The sequence below is a fragment of the Zootoca vivipara genome, chromosome 1 (assembly GCF_963506605.1).
Source record: "Zootoca vivipara chromosome 1, rZooViv1.1, whole genome shotgun sequence".
Classification (NCBI taxonomy): domain Eukaryota; kingdom Metazoa; phylum Chordata; class Lepidosauria; order Squamata; family Lacertidae; genus Zootoca; species Zootoca vivipara.
This window is the reverse complement of record NC_083276.1, coordinates 45,210,625-45,224,432: the sequence shown is the minus strand read 5'-3', so window position 1 is coordinate 45,224,432 and position 13,808 is coordinate 45,210,625. Positions and strand designations below refer to the sequence as shown.

Genomic DNA, 13,808 nt, shown 5'->3' with positions numbered 1-13,808 from the left:
CTACATTTCAAGGCTGAGTCAAACGTTAAGAAGACATCTGAAGGCAGCTCTGTTTAGGGAAGCTTTTAATGTTTAATAGATTATTGTATTTTAATATTCTGTTGGAAGCCGCCCAGAGTGGCTGGGGAAACCCAGCCAGATGGGCGGGGTATAAATAATAAATTGTTATTATTATTAGTAGTAGTAATATCGTGATGCAAATGTTATATATCTCTTCATCTCTATCTATCTAACATCTATCATCTCTCTGCCTATCTATCTATCTATCTATCTATCTATCTATCTATCATCTATCTATCTATCTAATTTATTTCCTGCCCTTCCTCCTGAAGGAGCCCAGGGCAGCAAACACATCCACAATAATAATAAAAAAGCATTCTAAAACAGTTAACACCTTCCAAAACAGATTCAAGTTTAAAACATTCTAAAAATAGTTACAGTTAAAAGCCTACTTTGTACATATATGCAACTTCCACAGCAACAGTAAAAGTTCATTGCATGCTAAAAAGCACCACAGATATCACTAGCAATAATTCTCATGTATGTGATTATGTGTAAATACAAAAAGACAGCAGTGGGCTAATCAGTTATGTAACTTTATAAGATGCAAGCTGAAGTTGCTGACAGTAATAAGGCTGGCGCATGATGTACTGTGTAGCTTTGAAGTAATGAGTCATCATCACCCACATGTCTCCAGAGACATTATTTGGAGCAGAGCAATGACACTGGTTTCAATTATAAGCTTACTAGAAGGCAGTGGTAAAATGTAATTATGGGGAGCTGAAGTCATTAGACTGAAGACTGTGGATGGAAACTCCCAGGAAAGCAGAGAGTTAGGCTTTTCCAATTAGAAACTTTAGTGTTTTAGGAATTTCCACTCCTCCTCCTTTCTATAGTCCAGAGCATTCGTTGAGATATAACTGTCTCGAGAGACAATGGAGGACTCCTCTGGGATTGAAGTCAAACCGCTGCATTTGCAGCACCAAATTGACCTCCCCAAAGCACAAGCTTGGGTAATGTATATGGGAGGTCCTGAGCTGCCCAGACAACAAGAACCCTCTCTTGGCCTTGCTGATGTGGCCCAGTTCTATGGATGGAATTCATCAGCAGCATACATATGATCCCCTCCTTCACATTTTTTCAGAACATGCTGACACTATTTTTCTGTTCTGGTTTGTATTTAGATAACATTTTTGTTTTATGAAGTATGTGCCTGCTTCTATAAATTTAATGTCAGTATTTTTAATGTTCATGTTTTATGCTTTTTTATTTTAAGCGACCTGATGATGATATTGATGATGATGATGATAAAAATAACAATGCAATTTGTAATTCACAATCCTGCATTTGATTCAACAGAACTTGATTTGGTAAAATACTTCCTTATTTCTGGCATGCATCATATTTGTTTTCAACTACCGGTATCTTGATTTACTTGCTTTTATGTTATCAAGATAATGCCATTTCTAAAGACTGGTCATTCATTCTTCTTCTTCTCCATCCTTTTGGCAACCAAATTAAGGTTCAGCCGGTGCTATTCCTTCAGCTCTTCTCTTCTCTGCCTGCTCCCTTTGAGCATGGTTCCTTGTAACACCTGAGATGTTGGTGAAGTGTTCCTAGAACCGTTAAATATGTTGCTGCAGTCTAAATCTCTATAGTCAGTTATGTGGTTTGGAAGAATAATATTCATTGCCTCTTCCTTTCCAGATTGAAGATGTCATTACAAGAATGCAAGATGACAAAACAGGTGGTGTGCCCATCCGAACAGTCAAGAGCTTTCTGTCAAAAATCCCCAGTGTTGTCACAGGTATGTATGCTGTTTGAATTGTAACACAATAGGCCATTCAATTTGTTTCAAATCATAATAGTAGGAAGAAATAGGAAGTCAGAGCACCGGACCATCTTAACTCAGTGCTGTCCACGATAAGGGTGGCTGATTTGTAGCCCTACCCATGTGGTTCGACTACAATTCCCATCATCCCTGACCATTGGCCATGCCAGGAGTTGGAGTGCATCAACATCTAGAAGGACAGAGCTTAACTACACTGACTGGCAGTGGCTCTCTAGGGTTGCAGGCAGGAGTCTTCTTCAACCTGGAGATGCCAGGGATTGGTGTGTAAATTGAAGCTCCCTCATGGCAACCCAGGTGTTGGATTTTGCTATCCAGCCATGCAGGCATGCGCTCTTCTCAGTACTACTATGATCATGAAGATTTTCAGTTCTCCTGGGACTTTCAAGCTCATCTGCAGTCCCCAAATACTAAGTGCATAATGTAGGCCAGGGTCAACCAAAGTGGACATCAGTCTTAGGCAGCATGGCCAATGGCCAAGGATTATTGGAGGATTATATGTTCAACAACAACATCTGGAGGGCACTTGTTGACTATCATTGATGTAGCTATGTACACAGAGTACGAGGGCATGAAATTCATGTTGACAAACTTTGTATCTGAATGTCCTTTGGTTTTTTTTTTAAAAAAGCAAGTGATTCATCTCATTTGAAAATGTATCCCATCAGCTCAAGTGCGAAAGACACAAGTCAAGATGACTTAATGTATATTTAGCTAAGAAAAGGGATTGCTTATCTTCTTGTTTAATATTCATGGGCTTTATTTAAGCATTGGAGCTAGCCATCACTGTTCCTTAGGAGGACAAGGAAGGGAAAAGACGACAATCATTTCTAAGCTGATTATCCTTATCCTTATGCAGGATCAGGCTTCCTGAAAACGGGTCTTTTGCATTCCTAGGAATAGCTGCTGTAAGGATTTTTTTGGCATTAAAAATTCTATCACAGCCTATTTGTTCTATAGGGTCAAGATAATTCCCTTCAGATTGTGATGGTTGTGGGGACAGCACAGTTGATATGCTGCACTGCATTTTGTACTGGCAAAATTGTGATTCTTCCCCATATATTGTCGGGTGGGAATTTTTAGACTTTGGGCTTAAGGGTCTTAAAAGGGCTTTGGACGTGTAATGTGTACTACTAGTCCACTTCAAAATTTTGAAAAGCCAACCCATGTGCATTTGGGGACCCCTCCTCCTCCTCATTCTACCGAGACATTTACCGCAAAGTCCTACTCTGAGTAAGTCACTGTTGAGCCCATAGGCTGACACTGTGGTTGTTGTGTGGAATGCAGTGTCACTGGCACCTGTTGTCTACATCAGGCATCCCCAAACTTCGGCCCTCCAGATGTTTTGGACTACAGTTCCCATCATCCCTGACCACTGGTCCTGTTAGCTAGGGATCATGGGAGTTGTAGGCCAAAACATCTGGAGGGCCACAGTTTGGGGATGCCTGGTCTACATTATGAGGTGACCAACAAACATAAATAATAAATACTATGTGAGTTAGGCTGCTGTAAAAGACTTAAAAGCAGGACTTCTAAAAAAATTGGTAGCCCAAATTGACGTTCCTCATTTGTAAATCCCAGCATCTCTGACCATGGGCAATGGTGGCTGGGTCTGATGAGAACTGCAGTCCAACATCACCTGGAGGGTCACAGATGGACCACCTTTAGTTGGTAGTAGAGAAGAGCGGTCCATTGAGCTAAGGGAAGGATTTGTGAATAGGATCCTGCCATTCACCATCTTGCTGTCTTTTCCCTGACCTCCACTTAACAGTATGCTTTCTTTCTAGAATCTAACCCCAGCCTATTACACCTATTTCAAATAAAATGTATGTAGAGGAGCTGCTGTGCCCATGAGTCAAATCATGACTGCGATGGTGGTGACTTAATGAGTTCCTATATATAGTGGCAGAAAGGAAATGAGAAAGCAGACCGTGGTATCTCTTCCAAGATCAATTGTAATAGCTCAAGATGCTCATGTAACCCCTTCGAGTGTGTAATCTTAACATTCATGGAACTTCCTTCCTCAAAATCACACTCCGGTGTAGAAGTAAACATGATGAATATTTATGAATACGTTCACTAAATGCTCTCTGTACTTCACATAAATTGTCTCACTAGCAGGCCAAAATGATTGTTTCGGAATATAGCTAAGGGGCTGAGACTGAAAGATTGCAGCTTGCTTAAGGCCAATCAGTGGCCTGTTGGCTTTGGGGCTGATATCCAGCTCATTAAATAATGGTGTCTGTACTTGGAACCGGTGGTCTAATTGCTGCCTACAAAGCAGGATTTGAAATCAGATTATTAGAGCAAGATTTCCAAGTGAAAGCGGAAGCTGGCTGTATGAAGGGAGGGCCAGGGAGGAAGCATAAAGCGCACAGCTCAGTCTCATAGCCATAGTTCAGGGTGTACCAGCCTGAGATTGTGACATCTAACCAAGCCAGTGAGTTCATGGCTGGATGGAGATTTGGACCAAGTCTATCCTCTATGTAGTAACAAATACTACATAAAAATGAACATAAAAGCAAAGACCAGAGAGGTACAAGCCAGAGGTTTACTAGCAGCATCTAGCAGTAATCCTAAATCCTGTATTAATATTGGTTTTGCTTCTGCATCCCAAGTTCACCTATCATCCCTTCTGGACAACTCATAACTGATAGGCAGGTATTATTCAAGATTGATGACCAAGGCTATCCATAATTTAGTTCTTCCTCCACAGTCGGGAAAAAGGGGTTTGGAAAAGTGTTGATAGTCCTTCTTTATATCTGCGTAGGTTGTGAAGTCAGCTTATTTAACCAGGGACTATTAACCACTGCACTTAGTGTGCAGATTTTGCTCATCTGCCTTAGGGCATTAAATACTGTGAAGGTTCTTTAGAAAGGATGTTTCCAGCGCTTGGGGGGTATTTTTTTAAAAAGAAGATTACTCAAACATTGATGAAAAGTCTGTGGGTGCCAGTAAAAAAATGGCTGCCATGGACCACAAAGAAAGAGGTGCTGGTACTTTGGACCAGTGAGTATCACACACAAAAAGCAGTGGATGCTTCTATATGTCAGATCAACATTTTAATTTAGATTTTTAATGCTGTATACTCCCTTTTCACTTGCTTCTCAGTTGGAAGATCGCGTTGGTCATTGTCATATTCATTTATACTGATCCTCCAGACTTCCCCATCCCCCTTTCTCTCTCTTTGAGATTTATTTTATTTTGTCTTCCTCTGCACTTTCAGGTCTCTGAGATCTGCACACCAAAAGCTGAGAATGACTATGACACCTAGAAGAGATCTGACAAAGCATATAGTGAATTAAAAAGTCAGCATTTCCATTGTTCCATGGCAGTAGTGGGCTGTGATACAATTTAAGAAGTCACTACCTCAGCTTTTGAAACATCTAGAGGGGAGGGGAGTGTTTCATTTCTGAGTTTATGATTCCCTCTCAGTCCGAGGGAGGAAAGGAGAACCAAAAACAGAGGACGTGGACTGGGGGGAATGAGGAAATAGAAACTACCATTTTGATCCTTCAGGCAAACAAAGATAACCAGTTAGTTATTGACTCTGCCAGATTATCCCCAATATTTAGGGAAGAAATAAAATGTAGAATAAAGACCTGTGTGTCAGCTTTAGTCAGGTAGCGCTTAATAATATTTTACTCTCAAATCAAATAGACCAATTCCCATTGGCAATAATGTTCAAGTTCTCCAGATATATTGCTGTCAGCATAGGAAACAATACCGTACATATTAAAGGGAAACTCAGAGCTTTTAAAGGAGCATCTCTCTGGAATGTAGCCCATGGTAGGTAGGAAAGCCAAGCCCTTTGCCTATTTACATATGTTAATTATTACCCTTTATTTCAAAAATGCCAGCTAAGTGAGCGTAACAGAACATGTGAGTGGCTTGATCAAGGTGTCCACAGAAGTGGAGCGCGGGCTTGGTGCGCTGATGTGACGATGTGGAGGGTGGACAAGAAGTATGGTCCACTCCTGCTTCAAACCAACATTTGCCATATGTAAGAGTAAAAGGTAAAGGGGCCCCTGACCATCAGGTCCAGTCGTGTCCGACTCTGGGGTTGCGGCGCTCATCTCGCTTTATAGGCCGAGGGAGCCGGCGTTTGTCCGCAGACAGCTTCCGGGTCATGTGGCCAGCATGACAAAGCTGCTTATGGTGAACCAGAGCAGCACACGGAAACGCCGTTTACCTTCCCGCCGGAGCGGTCCCTATTTATCTACTTGCACTTTGATGTGCTTTCGAACTGCTAGGTGGGCAGGAGCTGGGACCGAGCAACGGGAGCTCACCCTGTTGCAGGGATTCGAACCGCCGACCTTCTGATCAGCAAGCCCTAGACTCTGTGGTGTAACCCACAGCGCCACCTGGGTCCCTATATGTAAGAGTAATAATAGTTTTATTATGTCTACCCCACCCATCTGGCTTGGTTGCCTCAACCACTTTGGGTGGGGCTTAAATGCATGGATGTGGTTCAAGTTGTATGAAGACTAAGGGATAGAGGCAGAGAAACATACAGCACGATGTCATCAAGGCGCAGAATATGTTTTGGTAGATTTTTCAGGGGAGAGGAGAACGTAATCAGGATATGCCTTTGTGTATACCAGGGGTCAGCAAACTTTTTCAGCAGGGGGCCGGTCCACTGTCCCTCAGACCTTGTGGGGGGCCGGACTATATTTTGGGAAAAAATATGAATGAATTCCTATGCCCCACAAATAACCCAGAGATGCATTTCAAATAAAAGGACACATTCTACTCATGTAAAAACATGCTGATTCCCGGACCATCCGCGGGCCGGATTGAGAAGGTGATTGGGCCACATCTGGCCCCCGGGCCTTAGTTTGGGGACCCCTGGTGTATACCATCAGCCAACTAGTCGTTGCTTAGTATTCAGACTGAGTTTAACTTCAGCCAGGTGGTGAAAAACTAAATGCTTTCACTTAAAATGTATTTTAATGCTGGACATTATAAAGTCAGAGAAGCTGGAAATAAACTGGCTCTATCTGATGCAACAGAAAGCCCACTACCATTGCTGTTTGCTGCCCAAGAACAAATGATTACAGTGCTTTGGGTCAGGAACCACATATAGTGGTGCTGTGTGTACTGTGATTATGCAACAATCTGATTAGGAACACAGAAACTCCCTTCTTATTGTTAACACCTTAAGATGGGTGTATTTCCTAATACTAATTCTCACCCCGGTGACCCTGCTGAACTGTGATGCATCTCTCATAAAATGTTCATCTAATTGGCTCCCATGTGACAAAGTGGGTGTCAAACCACTGTAATTCCAGGCGGTGTGTCCTGCGGGTACTAGTTCCTCAAGGATAAGGGTTTGCAGCAAGGGCTGTTGAAAAACGAATCCTCTAATGGTCTTAGAAACCGTAGGCTTTAAAGTTGGGTATTAAACAAACATACTATGTCACAGATGCAGAAACATCTTGAGCAAATTGAATATGCCTAAGCTAAAAACAAAACAAAAAATAATTTAAGCATTTCCTAAAATATTTCAGTGTGGGTTTCCCTCCCCGTCTTTCAAAACAACTCCAAATATTTGCATTTCAGCTGGAAGGAAGTTTTGTGCTTTTTATAGAAGTTCTGCTACAGCTGTGTTGGGATGGACTTTCTAGGTGGCATAGCTTGATAGTGGGTCTTTTAATTTTTTTTTTTTGGTGTGTGTGTGTGTGTACATGTGCACATGCACACGCACACACACACTTGTGTTCCTCTAGTATGTTATACAGTACAATGAGAGGTGGTAGAAGCATCTATGATGAGGCTAAGCAATGGCTTCAAACCAGTCTTCAACCCACTCTGACTGGAACTGTCTCCTTGATCTGAATATTACTTCAAGAATAAATAACTGAAATATTACAGTTTCACCAACACATTCTCCCTCCCGTGTCAGAGGTAGTATGCCTCTGAATACTAGTTGATGAGAATTGCAGGTGGGGAGGGACCTGTTGTGATGCTCAGGGGCTTTCCTGGGCATTTGTTTGGTCAATGTGAGACTGCTAGACTAGAAGAGCCTCTGGCCTGATCCAGCATGCTGTTCTTATGTACTTATGTTCTTATTCAGTGCAGAGTCTAGGCAGTATAAAATCTAGATGGAAAAGGCTTCTGGAGAGCATATAAAGGGATGTATGCTTTATTCTTTAGCCCAGTTGCGCTGAGCAGCTTTCCTGAGCAGGATCAAGCAAGTTCAAGGATTGCATAGCTTCCTTGCTCTCAAGACTTTCCCAAGGAATTTCTGTGACTTGAATTCTGTGGATTAGCTGAGGAACTGCACAGTTCCCCGGAGCCTTTAAAATCAGCCTTTTTTTTGGAGGGGGGGGATTTTGCAGAGTGCTGTCTGAGCTGTGATTAATGCCCAGGAAAAAACAAAAAAACCAAAAAAACCCAACCAGAGAAATACATTTGTCCATGCTGCTGTCAAAGGAGGTTCATCTGGACTTCTCTTTGATGGCATTTCGGAAACTGGTAAAAACAGCAATATGAAACACAGTATAACATTACAGTTAAAAACCTACAGAATCTGTCACATAACCCCTGACCTATTCAGAAGGCCTGTTCAAAGTCCTGGAGAGTGAGAACCACCACTGGCTGTTGGTGAAAAATAGGCAAGGTAGGGACCAGCCAACATTCGGTGGCTGGGAAGGGGTGGGGAGTGGCATTGCAAAGAAGGCCCTCTAGCACAGGCATCCCCAAACTTCGGCCCTCCAGATGTTTTGGCCTACAACTCCCATGATCCCTAGCTAACAGGACCAGTGGTTAGGGATGATGGGAATTGTAGTCCAAAATATCTGGAGGGCCGAAGTTTGGGGGTGCCTGCTCTAGCAGGTCGCAGGCCTCCTGACATCAATTGATGTTGGCAGAAGTAGCCAACTGCAGCACCCAAGGAGGGCAATATAGGGAGAGCAACTTTATTTTTCCTGTTTATTTCAATGGATGTTAACTGAATTTAAATCTTCAAATTTAAGGTTGGTGGTTGTTTTAATTGGATCCAACTGATTTTTAAAAAATTATGTCTTAAAATACTGCATCATTTATTCAAACAGTTAGACTAAATTCTATATATGATACTTGCTTGTCTATGCTTTCTGTTTCTTCGTGTGCATATTTGTAGATCAAGCTGCATCCAAACTGGGCCACTCTCTTGTGTTAGGACTGGAGCACAAGTTAGCAGAATTTCCAATCACAGCAAACAGACACGGCTTATCAGCTACCGTATGTGTTTTACACTACTGTACAATATATCCCTCCTGACATCAGTAAAGGCTTCTGTTTCAGGGTCCAAAAGTTCTTTCTCCCTCAGTCCTGGAATCAAATGGAGGAGACTGTAATCAAAAGACAGAAGTTCAGGACTCGTGACCTTGAACAGGGACTCGGGTTTTTAAGGTGGAAACTCTTCCAGGTAAACTAGTCCATTGAGCCATTTTCCTATTTTCTCTTCCCCCCCCCCCTTAATTAAGGGAAAGGTTATACCTGCTCTTTAGCCATGACACTTGGGAGACCTGCAGTGTCCAATTAGGGTGAGCAAGGAGAAGGAATTCCTGACTCCTCCTCTCCTCCACCTCCAGTGGCTTCTTCCTATTTTGCCCAGCTACATGGCAGCAGTTTCACTATAGAGTAGTTTTATTGGGTCATACCCTTAGCATCTCCTCAGAAGTCCTACATGGAAATTCATGTCCAAGTTATTCATTGAAATTCATTTTCATTTCTACCTATTTTATCTGTTACAATATCTGGCTGTCTGTCATTTCTTTTTATACATGCTGCCATTTCAGCAGAGTGGAAGCTCCTTTCCCTTAATTGCACACACATTTTTTTCAGGCCTCAGTCTCATTACTGCTTGGGAAGACCTACTGCAGGCATGGGGAGCTTCTGACCCACAAGGCCCTCCCCCATAGCTGTCAAGTTTTCCCTTTTCGTGCGAGGAAGCCTATTCAGCATAAGGAAATTTCCCTTTAAAAAAGGGAGAACTTGACAGCTATGCCCGCCCCCCACTGCCCTCCGCAGCCACACCCATACAGCATCCTTTGCAGGGCAGGTAAAGTCACGACTGCAAAGAAGCATGTGGGCGTCTTAAAGTCTGCATCTAATTCCTCCTCTGCAAGCGGGGCTTGCATTTGGTGCCCTTTAAGTCCCACTGTGGTTTGTGTTAACTGGGTGCACCTGGCCACAAGCAGAGTTTGCAATGTTGGATACAAGTGCAAGGGGGTCAACTTCTGAGCACCTGAGTGGAGCAACTCCACGAAAAAGAACACTTGTCCATTGCAGCCCGGCTGAAATTCAAACTGGTTTGTAAACAGAAAACGCTTCAATCAAACTACACAGGCAGAGGAGCATTTTTCTTTTGCAGACTGGTTTTTATTCAAGGGAGACACTTCATCTGACATCATAGTGATGTCATCTGACAGGTGGGTGGCCTGGCCCATGTATCAAGATGGGCCCCACCGGGTAGGACTAGGATTTGGCCCACTGGTTAGATTCACATAGCCCTGTCCTACTGGCTTGCTAATACTAAGCTATAAACAGGCCTGTGCACTGCTGTAACTGGGACAGCAAAAAAAATCAAGATAAAATTTAAAAGCTAGAAGATTATTCTTAAAAACAAAACAAAAACCCTCTCTAATATTTTTGTTACTGATCATTTCTTTCTATCTACTGAATACTAATGAAGCAATTAGGCCCCATCAGAAGTGTGACTGTTTTCGCTGGAGCAATGAATGAATTTTAACTGAGCATATACGTACATAGCATTTATACATGGCTTTCAGAAACCCCTTTTGAAAAGTCTATTACCATCAAATTATTGGGTTTTGAACAAAATTATATTTCTCTCCAAATTACTACAGCTACTGATCAAATAGAGCAGATTAAAGCTGTTTCTTAAGTGGCACTTAAATCCATTTGTGTAGTTCAAGTGGGACCCAAACAATCTCTCACACGCATAGAATAAACCAGTTTTGCTAATGCCTGGGTCTTCTTTCCTTTCCCCACGTAATATAAGTATGGCAGTCTCTGTGCCCCCTAAATAAAATAGGCAACGGTACTAATCATGTGGGTGAGATTTCTACACCCAACCACCCCTCACTGAAGACACTGCTTTTGGCTTTGGCTTTTGCTGTTGGGATGGCACCCCACAGCATGGGGGGCTTGAAGCTCACAGTGAATATAGCAAAACAACTGAACTGACCTAGAGACTCACCTCTGTCATTCTACCCTAAGGTGGAATCTAAGGTGGCTACTTACACGTCACCAAAAAAGGAAGAGTCATTGCATCGCTACAAAGGAAGACACTAATTTGCCAAACGTTTCCATAGGTTCCATACATGTAGAGTTGTATATAATTTGAGCAGAAATACATATCATCATATGTGAAAAAGACTGTGAACAAGAGGCCAATGTGTCTGCTAGATCTGTTGTCCATGAATTAATGGTTTTTGGACCACATCAAAGCCATTTCTAGTCTCCCTTCTTAAGCTCTTTATCATTAAAACAGGCTTGGGCTGGAAAGCCCTTCAAGCCAGTGTTCGAAACTCCCATTATTCTAGGCACATTTTGTGACAGGGAATTTCATTAGCGTGAGTAGTTTCTGAGCTCTGGGCGCAGTATTGTGCCTAAGATTTCAAATTAAAACTGCAGAGTGGAAGCAAAGGGGGACCTTTTTTCTGCCTCCCCACTTCCAGCTACTCTCTGAAGACTCAAGAAGAATATTGGGGAGGGGCAGGCAGGGGAAGGACTAGACCAAGTGAAAAATGAACATAATATTTTAGCTGCAGTTCATTCATATTCAGCTTTGTATTCTTGTTATAAAAAAGCGTGCCTAGACATTCCGTTGTTGCGCCCATAACCTAGGTTGAAGGTGCCATTTAGCTCCTAGCTTTCATTTCTCAGTTTCCAACTCTGTTGCAAGCAGAGGGCCTATTCAAACAATGGACTATCCTTTTACCGTCCTTCTGACAGTAAACTGCCCTTTTGTAAAGTAGGACACATTGAAACCCCCTACCAAGATCCTATAGCAGGGGTAAAGAGCAACATCCGGCCCGCAGGCTGGATCCTGAGCTCCTGCACTCCCTACAGGGCATTTTGAACTCAAATTAAGATCTTTGCCAAAAGCAGAGATTGACTGCACTAGGGAGTTCGTGATCAGGAACACCATAGCTCAGCTGATCCCAACAGGGTTTGTGAACACTGTCAGCTGATTGGCACTGACAGCAAGCCCCATTTGCCAAGGAACAAGCAGGTGTACACTTTAAGACTCCCAATAGCTCCTTTGCAGCTGCGTCTTTACTTGCCCCATACCTGATGTCACAAATGATGTGATTGGGGGCAAACAGGCCTTAAGGGCCAAAACCTAATTTGGTTGATAGGTGGCTCCCCATTGCCCTCCTACAGTGATACTGCATTAATGGTCAATTAGTTCAACATAAAAACCAGTACTGTTCCATTTGTCATGATCAGTGCTTTTTAAAAAAATGTTTAGGGGTTCTCTCATTTTGACTCAAGACAATCACCATTTTATAGTTCAAATCAGGAAAAATAAATACAGTAAATGGGCAAAAGTACAGAGATTCACCAAATGTTTAGGGGTATGCATACCCCTGTGTAACCCCCGCCCCCCAAAAAGCACTGGTCATGATGGTTCTGTCTTCTGCGTTTATTTGTAGTTATCTCCTTCCAGTCTTTACGTGCCTCGTTATTGGGCACTGACACATTGTTGAGCATGCAGTGATTTCTAATTCACAGAACTTCTGGGTTTTAAATTTGCTCCAGATCTGCAACACAACTAGAACTAACAAATGCTGGTTTGTGGTGGTGAGAATCCAAGTAAGAACTCTGTACCAATTCCTTTGTGTGTGTATATATGCAGCATGGTATCAGATAATGTGAAGCACTGGCAGAAAACAATATTAAACTCTCCATTGTGTCCTAGCTGTTCAAATAATTTATGTATGCTGGACGCTGATGTGTCTCTGTACCAAGAAGGTTAAGTCCATAAATAAGTCATATAGAGAAAGAACAGAGCACACTTTGATTAAGAAATGTGGCTGTGATGTAGAGTAAGGAGACCAACCTTTGAGTCTTATCAGTGATCTATATGAGCTAAGTCCTTAAAGAGAAAGGGAGATTCCTCTTGTGATTTTCTGCTATTTGATCTTCCTTCAATTGTGAAGCAGTTACAATTACTATAGCCTGCTTCTGGAGGTGGGGGAAAGAAAAGGGGGGCAGTTCATCTCTTGCATGGAACGGTGTGGAAGGTATTGTGATCACTTAATGATGTCCCAAGGGAAATACATTCCCAGCGGAGGCCCTCACAGTCTCAAGGTACACTGTACAGCCACTGTAGGTGGAAATCTGCTCTGGCAAGGATTTGCCATTTCCCTAACACTTTTCCTCCCAGGATATTCTCTCGATACTTCAATTTAGCATGCATGGCTTTGTGACCATTTGAAAGGCTTTCAAATTAGCTTTGTTGAGCGTGTGTTTACCGAAAGTGCACACACGTATGGTGATTTGCAACGTAAAGGGTTTTTATCAGCACAAGCTTGTGATGGATGTGTGATTGATGTGTTGCTAAACTGTAAGTGAGATATGTACGTCAACACATAGGCATATTTGCAAAACCTTCCTGCTGTGCTATCATCATGTCTTTGGATAAGAAACATGGAGAGCATAAATGAGCGGGGTGGGGGTGTTCAGGAATGCAGGGCAGTGGTGAAGAACAGCCCTTGTCAACCTGGTGCCCTCTAGGCTGGAAAACATTGGTGGACTGATAGATAAAGGCTGGTGTAGAGGCATAGAATCTCAAGGAGGAAAAGATTCAATGCCTTCTAACAATGGCCTAGAGCAGTGGTTCCCAACAGGTGGTCCGGGGACCCCCAGGGGTCCGCGAGCTATGCCAGAGGGGTCCGTAAGATGCTATTAGAATAAAAAATATATTAAATATATTTCATAT

At 42.6% G+C, this 13,808-nt stretch overlaps 1 protein-coding gene across 1 annotated transcript in view; it reads left to right on the top strand.

The window, feature by feature from the left end:
* RGS6 (regulator of G protein signaling 6) overlaps positions 1-13,808 on the top strand; it is a 202,662-nt gene that overhangs the window by 105,739 nt on the left and 83,115 nt on the right. The window contains exon 3 of the mRNA XM_060273710.1: positions 1,708-1,807. Coding sequence (XP_060129693.1) covers positions 1,708-1,807 — 100 coding nt within the window. The remainder of the gene's footprint in view (positions 1-1,707; positions 1,808-13,808) is intronic.